General features: G+C 41.3%; 2 protein-coding genes across 2 annotated transcripts in view; both read right to left on the bottom strand.

The window, feature by feature from the left end:
• The window catches only part of LOC311129321 (sodium-driven chloride bicarbonate exchanger-like), a gene marked incomplete at both ends in the record, with an annotated part of 67,045 nt that extends 64,589 nt beyond the window's left edge, over positions 1 to 2,456 (bottom strand). Inside the window, one exon of the mRNA XM_084161598.1 lies at positions 2,409 to 2,456. Within this exon, the coding sequence (XP_084017724.1) occupies positions 2,409 to 2,456 (48 nt within the window). The remainder of the gene's footprint in view (positions 1 to 2,408) is intronic.
• A 6,704-nt stretch (positions 2,457 to 9,160) lies between these two features.
• On the bottom strand, positions 9,161 to 13,913 carry LOC311128744 (T-box brain protein 1-like; the record flags this gene model as incomplete). Its single annotated transcript, XM_084160994.1, has 6 exons — positions 9,161 to 10,795; positions 11,412 to 11,473; positions 11,635 to 11,793; positions 12,373 to 12,494; positions 12,756 to 12,910; positions 13,222 to 13,913. The coding sequence occupies 6 exons, from the start codon at positions 13,911 to 13,913 to the stop codon at positions 9,958 to 9,960; spliced, it is 2,028 nt and encodes a 675-aa protein (XP_084017120.1). The 3' UTR covers positions 9,161 to 9,957.
• Positions 13,914 to 14,506: the final 593 nt, after the last annotated feature.

Genomic DNA, 14,506 nt, shown 5'->3' with positions numbered 1-14,506 from the left:
GCCAGCTATGACAGAGCCTGGATTCGAACCAGGATCTCTAGGGGCACAGCCAGCACTGCAATGCAGTGCCTTAGACCACTGTGCCACACCTGTCTATATAAGGTCCCACAGTTGACAGTGCATGTCAGAGCAAAAACCAAGCCATGAGGTCGAAGGAATTGTCCGTAGAGGTCCGAGACACTATTATGTTGAGGCACAGATCTGGGGAAGGGTACCAAAAATTGTCTGCAGCATTGAAGGTTCCCAAGAACACAGTGGCCTCCATCATTCTTAAATGGAAGAAGTTTGGAACCACCAAGACTCTTCCTAGAGCTGGCCGCCCAGCCAAACTGAGCAATCTGGGGAGAAGGGCCTTGGTCAGGGAGGAGACCAAGAACCCGATGGTCACTCTGACAGAGCTCCAGAGTTCCTCTGTGGAGATGGGAGAACCTTCCAGAAGGACAACCATCTCTGCAACACCACCAATCAGGCCTTTATGGTAGAGTGGCCAGACGGAAGTCAGTAAAAGGCACATGACAGCCCACTTGGAGTTTGTCAAAAGGCACCTAAAGGACTCTCAGACCATGAGAAACAAGATTCTCTGAATGCCAAGCGTCACGTCTGGAGGAAACCAGGCACCGCTCATCACCTGGCCAATACCATCCCTACGGTGAAGCATGGTGGTGGCAGCGGCAGGGACTGGGAGACTAGTCAGGATCGAGGGAAAGATGAACGGAGCAATCCTTGATGAAAACCTGCTCCAGAGCGCTCAGGACCTCAGACTGGGGCGAAGGTTCATATTCCAACAGGACAACGACCCTAAGCACACAGCCAAGACAACACAGGAGTGGCTTCGGGACAAGTCTCTGAATGTCCTTGAGTGGCCCAGCCAGAGCCCGGACTTGAACCTGATCGAACATCTCTGGATAGACCTGAAAATAGCTGTGCAGCGATGCTCCCCATCCAACCTGACAGAGTTTGAGAGGATCTGCAGAGAAGAATGGGAGAAACTCCCCAAATACAGGTGTGCCAAGCTTGTAGTGTCATACCCAAGAAGACTTGAGGCTGTAATCGCTGCCAAGGGTGCTTCAACAAAGTACAGAGTAAAGGGTATGAATAGTTATGTAAATGTAATATTTCAGTTTGTATGTTTAATAAATTTGCCAAAATAAAATCAATTTTAGAAAAAGCCTGTAAAGTAACAAAATGTGGAAAAAGTCAAAGGGTCTGAATACTTTCAAAATGCACTGTATGGATGCAAGGACTGACCATTAATGAGATCAAAATGATAGTTTTAACCATGTTTTGAAGCTATACAGTGTTTGTTTACAATTCAATTGTTTACAAACAATGGAGTAAAACAAGCTTATATTTTGGGTTCTGATGGGGTAAGACTGTTGCTCATGAGGCATTTCTAAGTTACATTCTTCAAGAATAATTTAAAAGTTCAAAAATGGATGTACCAATCCCTGATTTCCAAACAGGCACCAACTCACATCAACAAAACTCTCGAACACATTAATATGGAACAATATCACCACAAACTAACTCTCTCTCTCTCACACAAACACACACACACAAACACACACATGCATGCTATCTTACTACTTACTAGTACTTACGTACGACTAACTTACTTAGTACACACTTATAACTTACAATCATAATTATGACTTACATATCTCATAATAATGACTTGCTAGCTCAAAATAATGACATACTATCTCATAATTATGACTTACTATCTCATAATAACAATTTCCTATCTCATAATAATAACTTACTATCTCATAATAATGATTTACTATACCATTATAATGACATATCTCATAATTATGACTAACTCTCTCATAATAACGAGTTACTATCTCATAATTATGACTTAAAATCTCATAACAATGACTTACTCTCATAATTATGAATTACTATGTCATAATTTGTAGTCAGATTTGTTGAGTCTATATAGCCTACTGAGGAGAAGAGAAATATATCCAATTTCACTGATATTATAATTACATTTGTGAGAAGCCTATAATAGAATGGCTGCATAATGTAACATCAGTCAAAGCTGTCAAAAATATTTATTTGAACTAAATTGCATTTCACATGAAAACACAAAAGCCTTTCATGAATAGGTTGAAACGTCTGATGTGTGAAAAGAATATGGCATATGTTATGTTGATCATAGCGGATATAACAATTACACCGGCTTCCCTGTTGATCAAATTAGTTCGATATCGCTGATTTTGATATCTTCTAGAATATTACACTGTAGTACATTGAACATAATACTTGTCAAATATCTAAATTACTTTCACCCTCAAATATTTGGATCTTAAAGATGCACGCGGGATGTAGTCAATGTGCGCCACAAAGAAGATAACGTCCGCTGAATCAGTGTATTGCAATGGGAAAGAGTAGCTACTTACCGTTGGCAGTAGCGGCTCCATTTGAGCGCCTTGGTCCTTAATGTCCATGTTCGCTTGCGTGAATAGCCTAATTTCCGGTGTATGGAATGGTGGTATTATTTGTACTATTCCCAGTGTCAGGTTTGCAAAGTGCAGTATGGAAAACCCCCGAACTAGAACGGTATGGTCACATGTTTAACAGTAGTCATGAAGCCTTGGCAGATATCATTATTCCTCACAGGGGCGCAGCTTATATTTTATCCATGCACACAAACCATAAGCATCCTTCTTGTGTTGTAGTGACGCCGCAGAATAGATTGTTGGGAGCACATTTCTTATCGAGGGGTTTCTCATGAATGGATGATTTTGGTAGGCTACCGTATCTCGCTGAAGTTTATTATGACAAAATTACAATTCTAAAAGACATCTGAGACAAACTTTACACAACTCACTGACTCAAACTGCATTTGTAGAACTGAGAGCATATACATGGCCGTAACTTCATATGAGGACACCTATTAAAAAAACAATATTATAATACAAATATATATTTTGTACACAATAAATAAATTCAATTACGGGTCAATATCTAAATATTGCTCCTTGAGTTGATCAAAGCTCAGAACGCTTATATTCTTGATCTGACTGTTCTAATCGCGCCTGCCTTTTTGCGAACGAGTGGAATCATGAACAGTGGTTTATTAGTTATGTTCGCCTGCATCCCCCGGATTTGCCTCCCGGGTGTGCCCTTTTACCAGGACATTTACCACTCTCTCTTAAACGGCTAACTATGCCTTCTCGCGGCACAGACCGAGGGCCTGAGACGTGAAACGAACTATCCTGCCCCAGCTTGAAGTCGGCTCAAGTAGGCAAATAGAGACGCTGCTGGCACAGTGTTTGCGAGATGCCGGACAAACGGCATTTTTAAAACCACCCCTTCGACTCTTGTGGTGTCTACAGACATCCTCCAAACAACCAAAAACCTACTCTCGGAGAATGAGTGCACAACTGGTAAGTAGTCGCTTTGTTATAGATAAGATATATATGTCATTCAAAGGTGGCTAGCTGCTGGCAGAGACTTATACTGCAGTAACGTTGAAGGTCTCTGGCTAGGCTACTTAGCCATCTAGAAGAATGAAGTAAGAAGCTAACGTTAAACGGAGCCAAAAAATAGGCTACTAAATTCTCATAATAACACGCCATTTAGCAAACGCTTTTATCCAAAGCGACTTACAGTCACGTGTGCATACATTTTTACGTATGGGCGGTGCCGGGGATCGAACCCACTACCCTGGCGTTACAAGCGCCATGCTCTACCAATTGAGCTACAGACAGTAGGCTACTGAGACAGACAGTGATGTGGCGCTCAGTGAGTGGTGAGGCTGAGGCATGCTGCAATGCATGCAGGTGAGCAGAGGAGACAGAGTTTATTACAGTCCGCAGTGGAGGCTGCCTCATAGTAATGGCTGGAACAGAGTCAATGCAATGGCATCAAACACATGCCATGTGTTTGATGTATTTGATACATTACATTTACGTCATTTAGCAGATGCTCTTATCCAGAGCGACTTACAGTTAGTGAATACATATATTTTTTTATACTGGCCCCCCGTGGGAATCGAACCCACAACCCTGGCGTTGCAAACGCCATGCTCTATCAACTGAGCTACATCCCTGCCGGCCATTCCCTCCTCTACCCTGGACGAATTGTGCGCCGCCCATGAGTCTCCCGGTCGCGACAGAGCCTGGATTCGAACCAGGATCTCTAGTGGCACAGTTAGCACTGCGATGCAGTGCCTTAGACCACTGCGCCACCCAGGATACCATTCCACTATTCCGCTCCAGCCATTACCAAGAGCCTGTCCTCCCCAATTAAGGTGCCAGCAACCTCCTGTGGTACAGTGGTTCCCAAACTTGCTGTCGGGGCCCCTGAGAAAATCGGTAGTAATCTTATCAAACAAGTTAGAAAAAATAAATCAGATAAAGACATGTTTCTATATGAACATCTCCACATGGCATATCTTCCCTATAGGCCTACATTAAAATGCAAACAGTTCTAAAAATGTAATACATTCTCATTTATATCGGTGGTTGTTCGTCTTATCTCGATCACCCACTGGAGTTTATGGTTTACCCATTACCCACCTTTTTCTTACCACTACATCACTGTAGTGGTATCGTAAGTAATATTCTAATAATTCATGTGAATGTGATAATACGATAATCTGTGTGCTCTATTGATGTCTTTTTGTTGCAGAGCTTGATTAATAATGCCTAGGAATACAAATGCGAACACTACGTAATTTTAGAAACGCGATATCTATGTAAAGGGTTGATGATTTTATGCAATTCATCATTACAATGGACTGAACAGTCGCTGATGCTACGTGTCAGTGTGAATCATTCACCTTTCAGGGGTATAACATTACAATCGTATAGCTAATAGGCTATGTGTTTGTACATCAACTGAGGTGAATGAACCTACAGCAGCCAAGGTGATAATGGCTGGGGTCATTTTGGGTTGTTTTTGCTGTTCTCCAAATAGCATTTTAACGTTTTTTAATTGTATAGAAATTCAGAAAATGAGCTTCAACTTTCCAAAAAAAAATACTATGAGAAGGGGGGGGAATGTTTAACCGTTTATTCTCATAATTGATTAAGATTACATGGACAGGGGGAATCTGATCCTAGATCAGTACTCCTACTCTGAGACCCCCTTTATGAAGACAGGCCCTGAAGATTACCAAGTTAGGACATCCCACTACTCAGACTGGTCACACCCGCTCACTACTGGGCCATGCTCCCTCCGTCCAAATTCAGTGTCCAACTTGGCCTTGGTTCAAAAGCCATGGCAGCATCTCTTCCTTGGTTCTCAGCATAAAAGAGCATCAAGGGGGAAGCCCACATTGCCCTCCCTTAAGTTTCACTGTGCTCCCACTCTAAGCAACACATCCCTTATGCTCTGTACCAATCCCATGTCCTCCTCAGAAAGAGCTCACCATCCACCACAAACACCATCACTCCTTGCTTGGCACAATGCCTGCTGCTAGGCATCATAATAAATACAATAATTCAGTCAACTGGCGATGTTGATGCTGTTTTGACTGATTCATCTCAATTATTGCTCATTCTCATATTTGGGAAAGTATTTGATGCCCTCTGGTGTATATGAATGGAACAGCATCAATTAGATACACTGAGTCGTTTGCCGTCGTTTGCCGACGACACAACAGTGGTAGGCCTGATCACCGACAACGATGAGACAGCCTATAAGGAGGAGGTCAGAGACCTGGCCGTGTGGTGCCAGGATAACAACCTCTCCCTCAACGTGATCAAGACAAAGGAGATTGTGGACTACAGGAAAAAAAAGAGGACTGAGCACGCCCCCATTCTCATCGACGGGCTGTAGTGGAACAGGTTGAGAGCTTCAAGTTCCTTGGTGTCCACATCACCAACAGACTATCATGGTCCAAACATACCAAGACGGTTGTGAAGAGGGCACGACAAAGCCTATTCCCCTTCAGGAGACTGAAAATATTTGGCATGGGTCCTCAGATCCTCAAAAAGTTCTAAGCTGCACCATTGAGAGCATCCTGACTGGTTGCATCACCACATGGTATGGCAACTGCTCGGCCTCCGACCGCAAGGCACTACAGAGGGTAGTGCGTACAGCCCAGTACATCACTGGGGCCAAGCTTCCTGCCATCCAGGACCTCTATACCAGGCGGTGTCAGAGGAAGGCCCTAAAAATGGTCAAAGACTCCAGCCACCCTAGTGATAGACTGTTCTCTCTGCTACCGCACAGCAAGCGGTACCGAAGCGCCAAGTCTAGGTCCAAAAGGCTTCTCAGCAGCTTCTACCCCCAAGCCATAAGACTCCTGAACAGCTAATCATGGCTACCCGGACTATTTGCATTGTCCCCACCACCCCACCCCACCCCCTCTTTTACGCTGCTGCTACTTTGTTTATTATATATGCATAGTCACTTTAACTCTATCCACATGTACATATTACCTCAATTACCTCGACTAACCGGTGCCCCCGCACATTGACTCTGTACCGGTACCCCCTGTATATAGCCTCCTTACCGTTATTTTATTTTACTGCTGCTCTTTAATTACTTTTTATTTTTATTTTTATTTTTTACTTATCCATTTTTTTACTTTACACGTTTTTTCTTTTCTTAAAACTGCATTGTTGGTTAAGTGCTTGTAAGTAAGCATTTCACTGTAAGGTCTACACCTGTTGTATTCGGCGCATGTAGCAAATAAGATTTGATTTGATTTGAGATATTGTTGCAGAATTTAGACCAGAATATTGATCAATAATCATTGTGAAAAGTTACACTGTATTTGAGAATGCCTTGCATAGCTAAATAGTCCTCATATAACTAAATGATTACTTATGTTTGTATTGTCTACCTAAAAGATACTGAAAAGACACTGAAAAGATACTGAATAAGTACACCAATTAACATGCAATGTATCGTGATAGCCACAAGATCACAGTTGTGTAGATACAGTATGTAGGCTTACATGTCCTGAGTAATCATGGCTACCTGGACAATTTGCACTGCCCCCCCCACCCCCACCCCGTCCCCCTTTTTTACTCTGCTGCTACTCTGTTTATTATTTATGCATAGTCACTTTAACTCTACCCACATGTACATATTACCTCAATTACCTCGACTAGCCGGTGCCCCCGCACATTGACTCTGCACCGGTACCCCCCTGTATATAGCCTCCCTACTGTTATTTTATTTTACTGCTGCTCTTTAGTTATTTGCTTTTATTTTTTTTGCTTAACACTTTTTTTTTCTTTTTTTTACTTTGCATTGTTGGTTAAGGGCTTGTAAGTAAGCAAATACAATTTGATTTGATTTGATTTGATTTAACAGAGGAGACGGTTTGTATTGTCCCTGTCATCGGTTTTGATGTAAGTGTATAAATATAAGAGACTATTTTACATCAAAACCTGTATCCAAAGGTTTACCAAAGTTTTCCAGGGTAAGACAATTGTGGATGTGTTTTGGATGTGCACTGTTTACTGTGAAGATAAAGCATGCTTTCTCCAAGTGATGAAATGGGGTTATTAGCCTTTTCTGTGAACACTTGAATGGGGCCCTTGAATGGTGCCCTTGGCCTAACTCACCATCAGTGACTTAAAATAATGCTTGCATAGCCTAGCCCCATAATATTCTTCATGATCTGTGTGAATAACTTATGCTCTCTCTCTCTCTCTCTCTCTCTCTCTGAAATGGCACTGTATCCCCTTTATATTGCACAGGGCCTAACTTTGTGTTGCATATTGGGGGGGGGGGGGGGGGGGGGGGTGAAGGTCAATGGGCTCCGGTGTCAACACTCCGTGGACATGAAGGGAAAATACATCCAAAAATGTCCTGATAATTTGGTCAATATACCCCAATCACAACTGAAATACCAATATTTTCCTATAAACTGTGTTCTTACTCTTAACCAGGGGGTTTCTGCCATTGTAATCCTTGGACATCCGGCGGGCTGTCTAAGCGTTTTTCATGCCACCTAAGTCCAAACAGTGTAAAAAACAAAACAAACCAAAAATATATATATATTTTTTAAATTCTCGGGATAGAACAACGCTTTCAGTGTAAACTTAAATGACTAAAACCAGATATAAAGTATGTAGAAAAGATAATAGACATATAGATTTAGTAATAATATAACACTCACCAAACAAAAAGCTAGACCATCAGGGAGAATTTAAAATTCCAAAAACAATGATTTTAGCAGTATTGATTTTGTTATCATGTTTGAGCAGGGATGGAACTTAAGGATTTTTGTCACTGGCCTGGTCCAAAATCTGTGTCCTGCGATAGTTGAAAATACACTTTTCACTAGCCCTGTCTGAAAAGTACTAGCCACGGGCTAGCGGGCTAGCGGGCTAGCTTACTTTCCATCCCTGTGTTTGAGCATAAGAACACAGCATTAGCCATGGAAAGCTGAGACTCTCATGAACATGTACAGTACCAGTCAAAAGTTTGGACACACCTACTCATTCAAGGGTTTTTCGATATTTTTACTATTTTCTACATTGTAGAATAATAGTGAAGACATCAAAACTATGAAATAACACATATGGAATTATGTAGTAACCAAAAAAGTGTTAAATAAGACTGTTGGAAAAGCATTCCAGGTGAAGTTGGTTGAGAGAATGTCAAGTGTGCAAATTTGTCACCAAGGCAAAGGGCGGCTACTTTGAAGAATCTCAAATATAAAATATATTTGATTTGTTTAACACTTTTTTGGTTACTACATGATTCCATATGTGTTATTTCATAGTTTTGATGTCTTCACTAAAGAAAAACCCTTGAATGAGTAGGTGTGTCCAAACTTTTGACTGGTACTGTATATATCCATCTATCTCTATCCATCGATAGGCTATACATTTGAGTTAAAAATACAATGAACAAAACATAAATCACATATAGCCTCTGTCTGAGATGCATGCTTATCTTGTATTTCCGCATAATTTCGCACCTTTTGGGAAAGTGGTCCAGCACCTCCATTCCCCTCTGTACGAGCCTGGTTAGGCTATATGGTCCCTGCTGTTTTAAACCGGTGACCTGCAGGCCTGTAATATGAACTAGAGCCACAAAAAAATTAAATATTATTTCGTCATTGGTTCATGCATAGGCTAGTTTGGATTTAGAAGGATGATAGCATCTTGCTCCAGGTAATTAGCATTTATATCGTTTATTGTAATGAAGCACATTACAGCAGATACAGAAGCTTTCACATACAACACAATCTATAAAAAATAATGAATGGTCAGAGAAAGACTTGAAAATTACATGTTTCTTCTCTTATTAATGTAGTAAAAATTACACTATATTAATATTTATAACGTTTATTACCACACCTATAATGAATTTCCGTCTTATTTTGAGTTTGATAAAATGGCTGTGTCCTCAAATGTCTAACATCTGAATATGTTGTACTGACACTGTGATTGAACATTATGGACAAAGAGTACTACAATGGGAACATAAATAATTAGGCTACATGTACTCAGATCTCGCTCTGTTACACAACGAAATAGCCATCATAGACTGTCGATGTTTTTTTTAAATCACATTGTATGAGATCACTTGACCATAGCATAGGCCGATGTGCGTTTTTAAAACACAACCAACGAGTATTTCTATACTTCAAAATCTTACAAATCAATTCAATAGTTTACAATCATTTCACAATATCACTAAATGGTTAAATAGCCTATTATGTACATCATTTTTATAATTACAATAGACAATAGTTGTTGATTAAAACTAGTTTAAATTAAATAAATAGGCTACTGTATGTAGGCCTTCAGCTATTAGATAGCAAACGAATTACGTTAAATGGAACAATATCGCCTACATTTCCCCAGTAGGCCTGTGCGCTACATGCCGACATCTTTAAATCGTTGTCAATGTTGGTCCAAGACAGGGTGTGCATTGCAACTGAGCGGCCTATCAGTTGGATATTATCGGTTGCATATAAAGATAGATTAATCTAAATAGAACACCATTTCCCTCCCGTTTTGTGGTTGTCTAACTGTGTGGATAGAAACTATAGTAACCAATGTCCTTGGCGCAATTTTTCTCACACTCTCTTGGAGGCAAGATCTCAGATTTCAACCGGGACACTGTTTCCGAAACCGGTGTAGCAGACGGTGAGATTCTTCTCCGTTTAGCTTGCTCAAAAATACCAGAATCACTTGAATCAATCGACTTCATTGAAGACGGCGTCTCTATCCAGTTGGATTCGGATAAGTCTTTTGGTTTTGCCTCATTAGACCCTCCGATGGGTGACCTTTCTGTTGGGATGGTGTCCGCGTCATCAACCAGGTAGTTGGAGGTGCCTGTTCTGCCAACAGAATTTGTTGGCCAGCAAGAGAGCACAGAGCTAGACTTATTGCAGTACTGGGGTGGTGTGTGTGTGCCCCAGCCGGATGGGTCGGCATAGTAACCTAGAGGTCTGTTTGAGCACCCTGCAGTGGGCAGTGGAAGTGCCTTTACTCCAGCTGCTGCGTAGGACAGCAGGGTGGCCGCGTTACCGGCAAAATCAGCAGCCGCGGCAGCGTCGTACGCCGAGGCGGCAAAGTCCAGTCGGTTATTGGCAGGGGTGACAAACCATCGCTGCGGGGATGCAACTGTGGGCTCTTCGGTTTGTTGCGGGGATAGCAAGCTGTTACTAAGTGGGACGCTGCGGTCCGTGCCAGGTCCAGTCACTACGCCAGGGTGAAAGCGAGATTTGGCATAACTGCTGACAAATTGGTCCTGTAGGAAAGAACCAGCCATGGCATATCTCGCACCAGGCATGATCTGAGAGCGAGGCGAGTCACCCGGGGATGGCGTTAATCGGTCAATGTCGCAACCTGTGTAGACACTGAAAAGACGAGGAAGAAACAGACAAACAAATGATGAATCACCATGGGCAAAGGTTGTCACTGCCAATGTGATGTGCAAGAATGGAACAAACTTTGTTCATGGCTAATTTGATAAAAATGCAGAATAAACTATGTTTTAGGGAGGTGACATCAGCAAATAAATGTAATCATTTATCCAATGTCGTGATCAAATTGTCACCATTATAATGTGGTAATTATATTGGATTGTGCAGAGGCCTACTCCAAATTATAACGCTTACCCACTGGGTAAACTTCTAGTCCACGTTGGTTCAACGTAATTTCGTTGAAATGACGTGGAAACAACGTTGATTCAACCAGTGTGTGCCCAGTGGGTATGATCAAATGTGTCCCCATTGATATTAAAGAAAATGTGAACTTGATCAACGAGGACACAAAATAAAGTTTTCCTGCCATTGAAATTTCTTTACATTTAAATGTAACATGAGCAAAAAATTATGAGGTAGCCTATGCTACACTTCATTAACATAAACTCTATCATTTGCATTGCCTCGGAGAGAAGAGGAACCAAGCAAAACAAACTGTTTCATAATGAGAAGGGATAAAGCACAAATAATAAATGACAAATAGTCTTACGTGTCATAGTTGTCCCGAAATCCTTTAGCAAATGGATTGTGGTCGATTTTTAGCTGGGTAATCTGCACAAAAAACAGGAGGCAGATTTTAGGAATAGGTGCATACAGTTGTTCAGTCCTAATTACGTTGCAAATCCTAATATGCCAAACGAAATGTGTCTTTCGATAGGCAACAATACTAGAATACTTAACGAATGGAATTATCATCAATCAGATTTTCTTACATCGGTATTCTGGTAAGCTGTGACTGCGATGAACTGTGTTTCTGGGAAGGTGAACGTCTGTATTCTTCCAGGTTGGCTGGAGTCCTCCGTTCCGTCTTCGTTGACTTCCACCACATGGAGCCTTGGCTGGTACTTGTGAAGCGATTGTAGAACCACCATCTGGAGGTACAAGTAAGGAAGATATTCCATAAATGACCACTGTCAATTTCGACCTAAATTTGGAGCCAATAACATTTTACATTTACATTTTAGTCATTTAGCAGACGCTCTTATCCAGAGCGACTTACAGTTTATTGAGTGCATACACTATTCTATATATATATATATTTTTTTTTCATACTGGCCCCCCATGGGAATCGAACACACAACCCTGGCGTTGCAAACGCCATGCTCTACCAACTGAGCTACCTCCCTGCTGGCCATTCCCTCCCCTAACCTGGACGACGCTGGGCCAATTGTGCGCCGCCGTGATGTAGGCTGAATGACCCAAACTGAAGACAGGATTTCGTTTTTTATAAGACATTTTATGAAAACTATTATTTGGAATTTTGATGGTGATGTATCATTGGAGAAAGACCTAATACATATTGTGTAATAACTGCATAAGGTGTGCGCAACAAACTGTCTCCATGCACACCGCTCAATAGTCAATTGAGGGTCTTTGAAAGTCTCTGATCATAATATTTTACTTTTTGTTTTATAGCCTATATCTCAAATTCAAACAAGGTCGTAGCTGACCTGTCCCGTGTTGTTTGAGCCTCCTTTATTGTTCGTTAACTTCAGCTTTCCAAATGAGATTTCTTGGCGCATCCAGTGCGCACCGGTGTTTGGAGAGTCAGGGTGCATGTACACCCTGTTTCCTGTGGGAAACAAAGAAATGACAAAGCCTACATTGAAATGCATTGTTTTTACAAAATATCATACAAATCACAATATTGATTTTCAATTACATTAATTCGATGATATCATTGTTTGATTTTATTAGCCTAATGTTGCGTGTAAGCTTGGCACGGCAGAATCAACATAAGATTATTATTATTTTTATAATATAAGCTACTCTTAATTATCAACCATTATCATCACTGTATTGTTCACAGAGATGTAGAGGAGCCTAGGCCTACCTGTCACATTGGTGTCCGCTTTGCCACATGGTACCCACTTGCCACCTTGGAATCGCCAGTGATTTGGATCGGCAAGAATAACATCCACAAATATGTTGTAGTGCGCCGTCGGATCCAGACCAGAAATGTTGAAACTCAAAAAGGGGAACATTCGTCTGCGGGTAATAATTGAAAATATGTAAATAATATTTGGTCAGGTGGTAACACTAAAGATCGGTGTAAATGTCCTGCATAATAGACCCTGTCCAACATTTGATGATTTACCCAATTTGAAAGCATTAGTGAAACAATTAAAGAAAAACACAGTCCGTTAAAAATGTTAAATTGTAATTTATAATAAAGGTAATATATTGAACGAATTACAATTGCAATGCCCTTCCTTATTTAAAACAAATCGGACTGATGCGTATTACTTCACAAGCTATACCAAACTTGTGATCAAATTAATGTAGCTGGGGATACCTACCGTCCTTGTTTGGTGATTATCATCTCTGTTTGATGTCTGTGAAACTTCAGCCACAGGGCCCTGTTGCACAGATACACCTGCGCTTTCCCAGGCAGCAGCCCAGCTTGCGCGGAGGAAAACTGGTAGAACGCCGCTCCTTGATAAGTGTGTCCATACTGTTGGGCGTATGGGTAACCCGCGGTTGGGTAGCCTTGCGGAGAGCTGTTGGTCAGAAGACTGTTGTACGCTCCATTAGTGATGACTGGATGGTGGGCCATATAACGACTCGGACTCCCAATAGAAAAAGCCGGGTGCGCTGGTCCATGTTGACTCGGATAGGGGAACATAGCACTTGGAGTTGCTGAGACTGACTGTGGTTGGCTAGATTGCGAAAGGATATACCTTTCTCCTGTAGATCCATCGAAATTATGACGAATTTCAGAGACTCCGTGAAGATCAGGCGAGAGTTTGCCTCTCTGGACGTCCCCTGATGCGTTCTTGGAGTCGGGGAAATTGTCTGCCTCTGACTGGTTCGTCATCCCCCTGGAAATTTTTTTCAGAGTTGAACTTCTCTCCAGGTTGTCACTAGCAGATATAATAGGATGGTCCTGCAAGGAGAGCTCAGATCCATCTGAGCTTGGGTAGCCACTGCCCACATTCAGACATTTCTTGGAGAGCCCACTAGCTTGCAAAATGCAATTCTCGAGCTGCATAGCTCTCAACACTATTAACGCAACCTATATGGAATCGCAATCTTTTGCCCACTCCTAACTCTACATAACACACCCAAAAGAATCGCCTTCCTATGTTTTCCGTCACTTTGAGTAAGAGAGCAAATGAGCCAATTGACACTATCCTGCAATCAGGAAGGATTTGCTTTTCATCACTCTTCATGCAATGCTAATGAAACAACTATTGCTATTGGTTAGCTCAAGACAATAATTTAATTAGACAGCTTTTAATTAGGATAATCATGAGGGCTTTGCCCATAAACCCTATTTGCTTGTAGAGACAATCAATCAGCATCATGTCCTTAAAAATGATAACATTTTACTTTATGTGATATATTTGTGTAGATATCACACTCATGTTAATTTTTGTATTATCTTTATGATGCATTGCCACATGCTCATATAAATATTAACAAAAATAGGCGTTCCGGAAACATAAAGTTACGTTTTTCCCCTGTAGATTTTTACATTATTAAGGGAAATATGCGTTATTTACCTATTCATCTGGTAAGAGTGGCAAAGTATGTCTACCGGGGAAACAAAATTATATCATGAACATACCAAAAACGACAGGC

This window comes from Coregonus lavaretus, assembly GCF_964263955.1.
Source record: "Coregonus lavaretus genome assembly, chromosome: 5".
NCBI classification, from domain to species: Eukaryota; Metazoa; Chordata; class Actinopteri; order Salmoniformes; family Salmonidae; genus Coregonus; species Coregonus lavaretus.
Note: the sequence above shows the minus strand (reverse complement) of the source record. Positions and strands in the feature narration are given on the sequence as shown.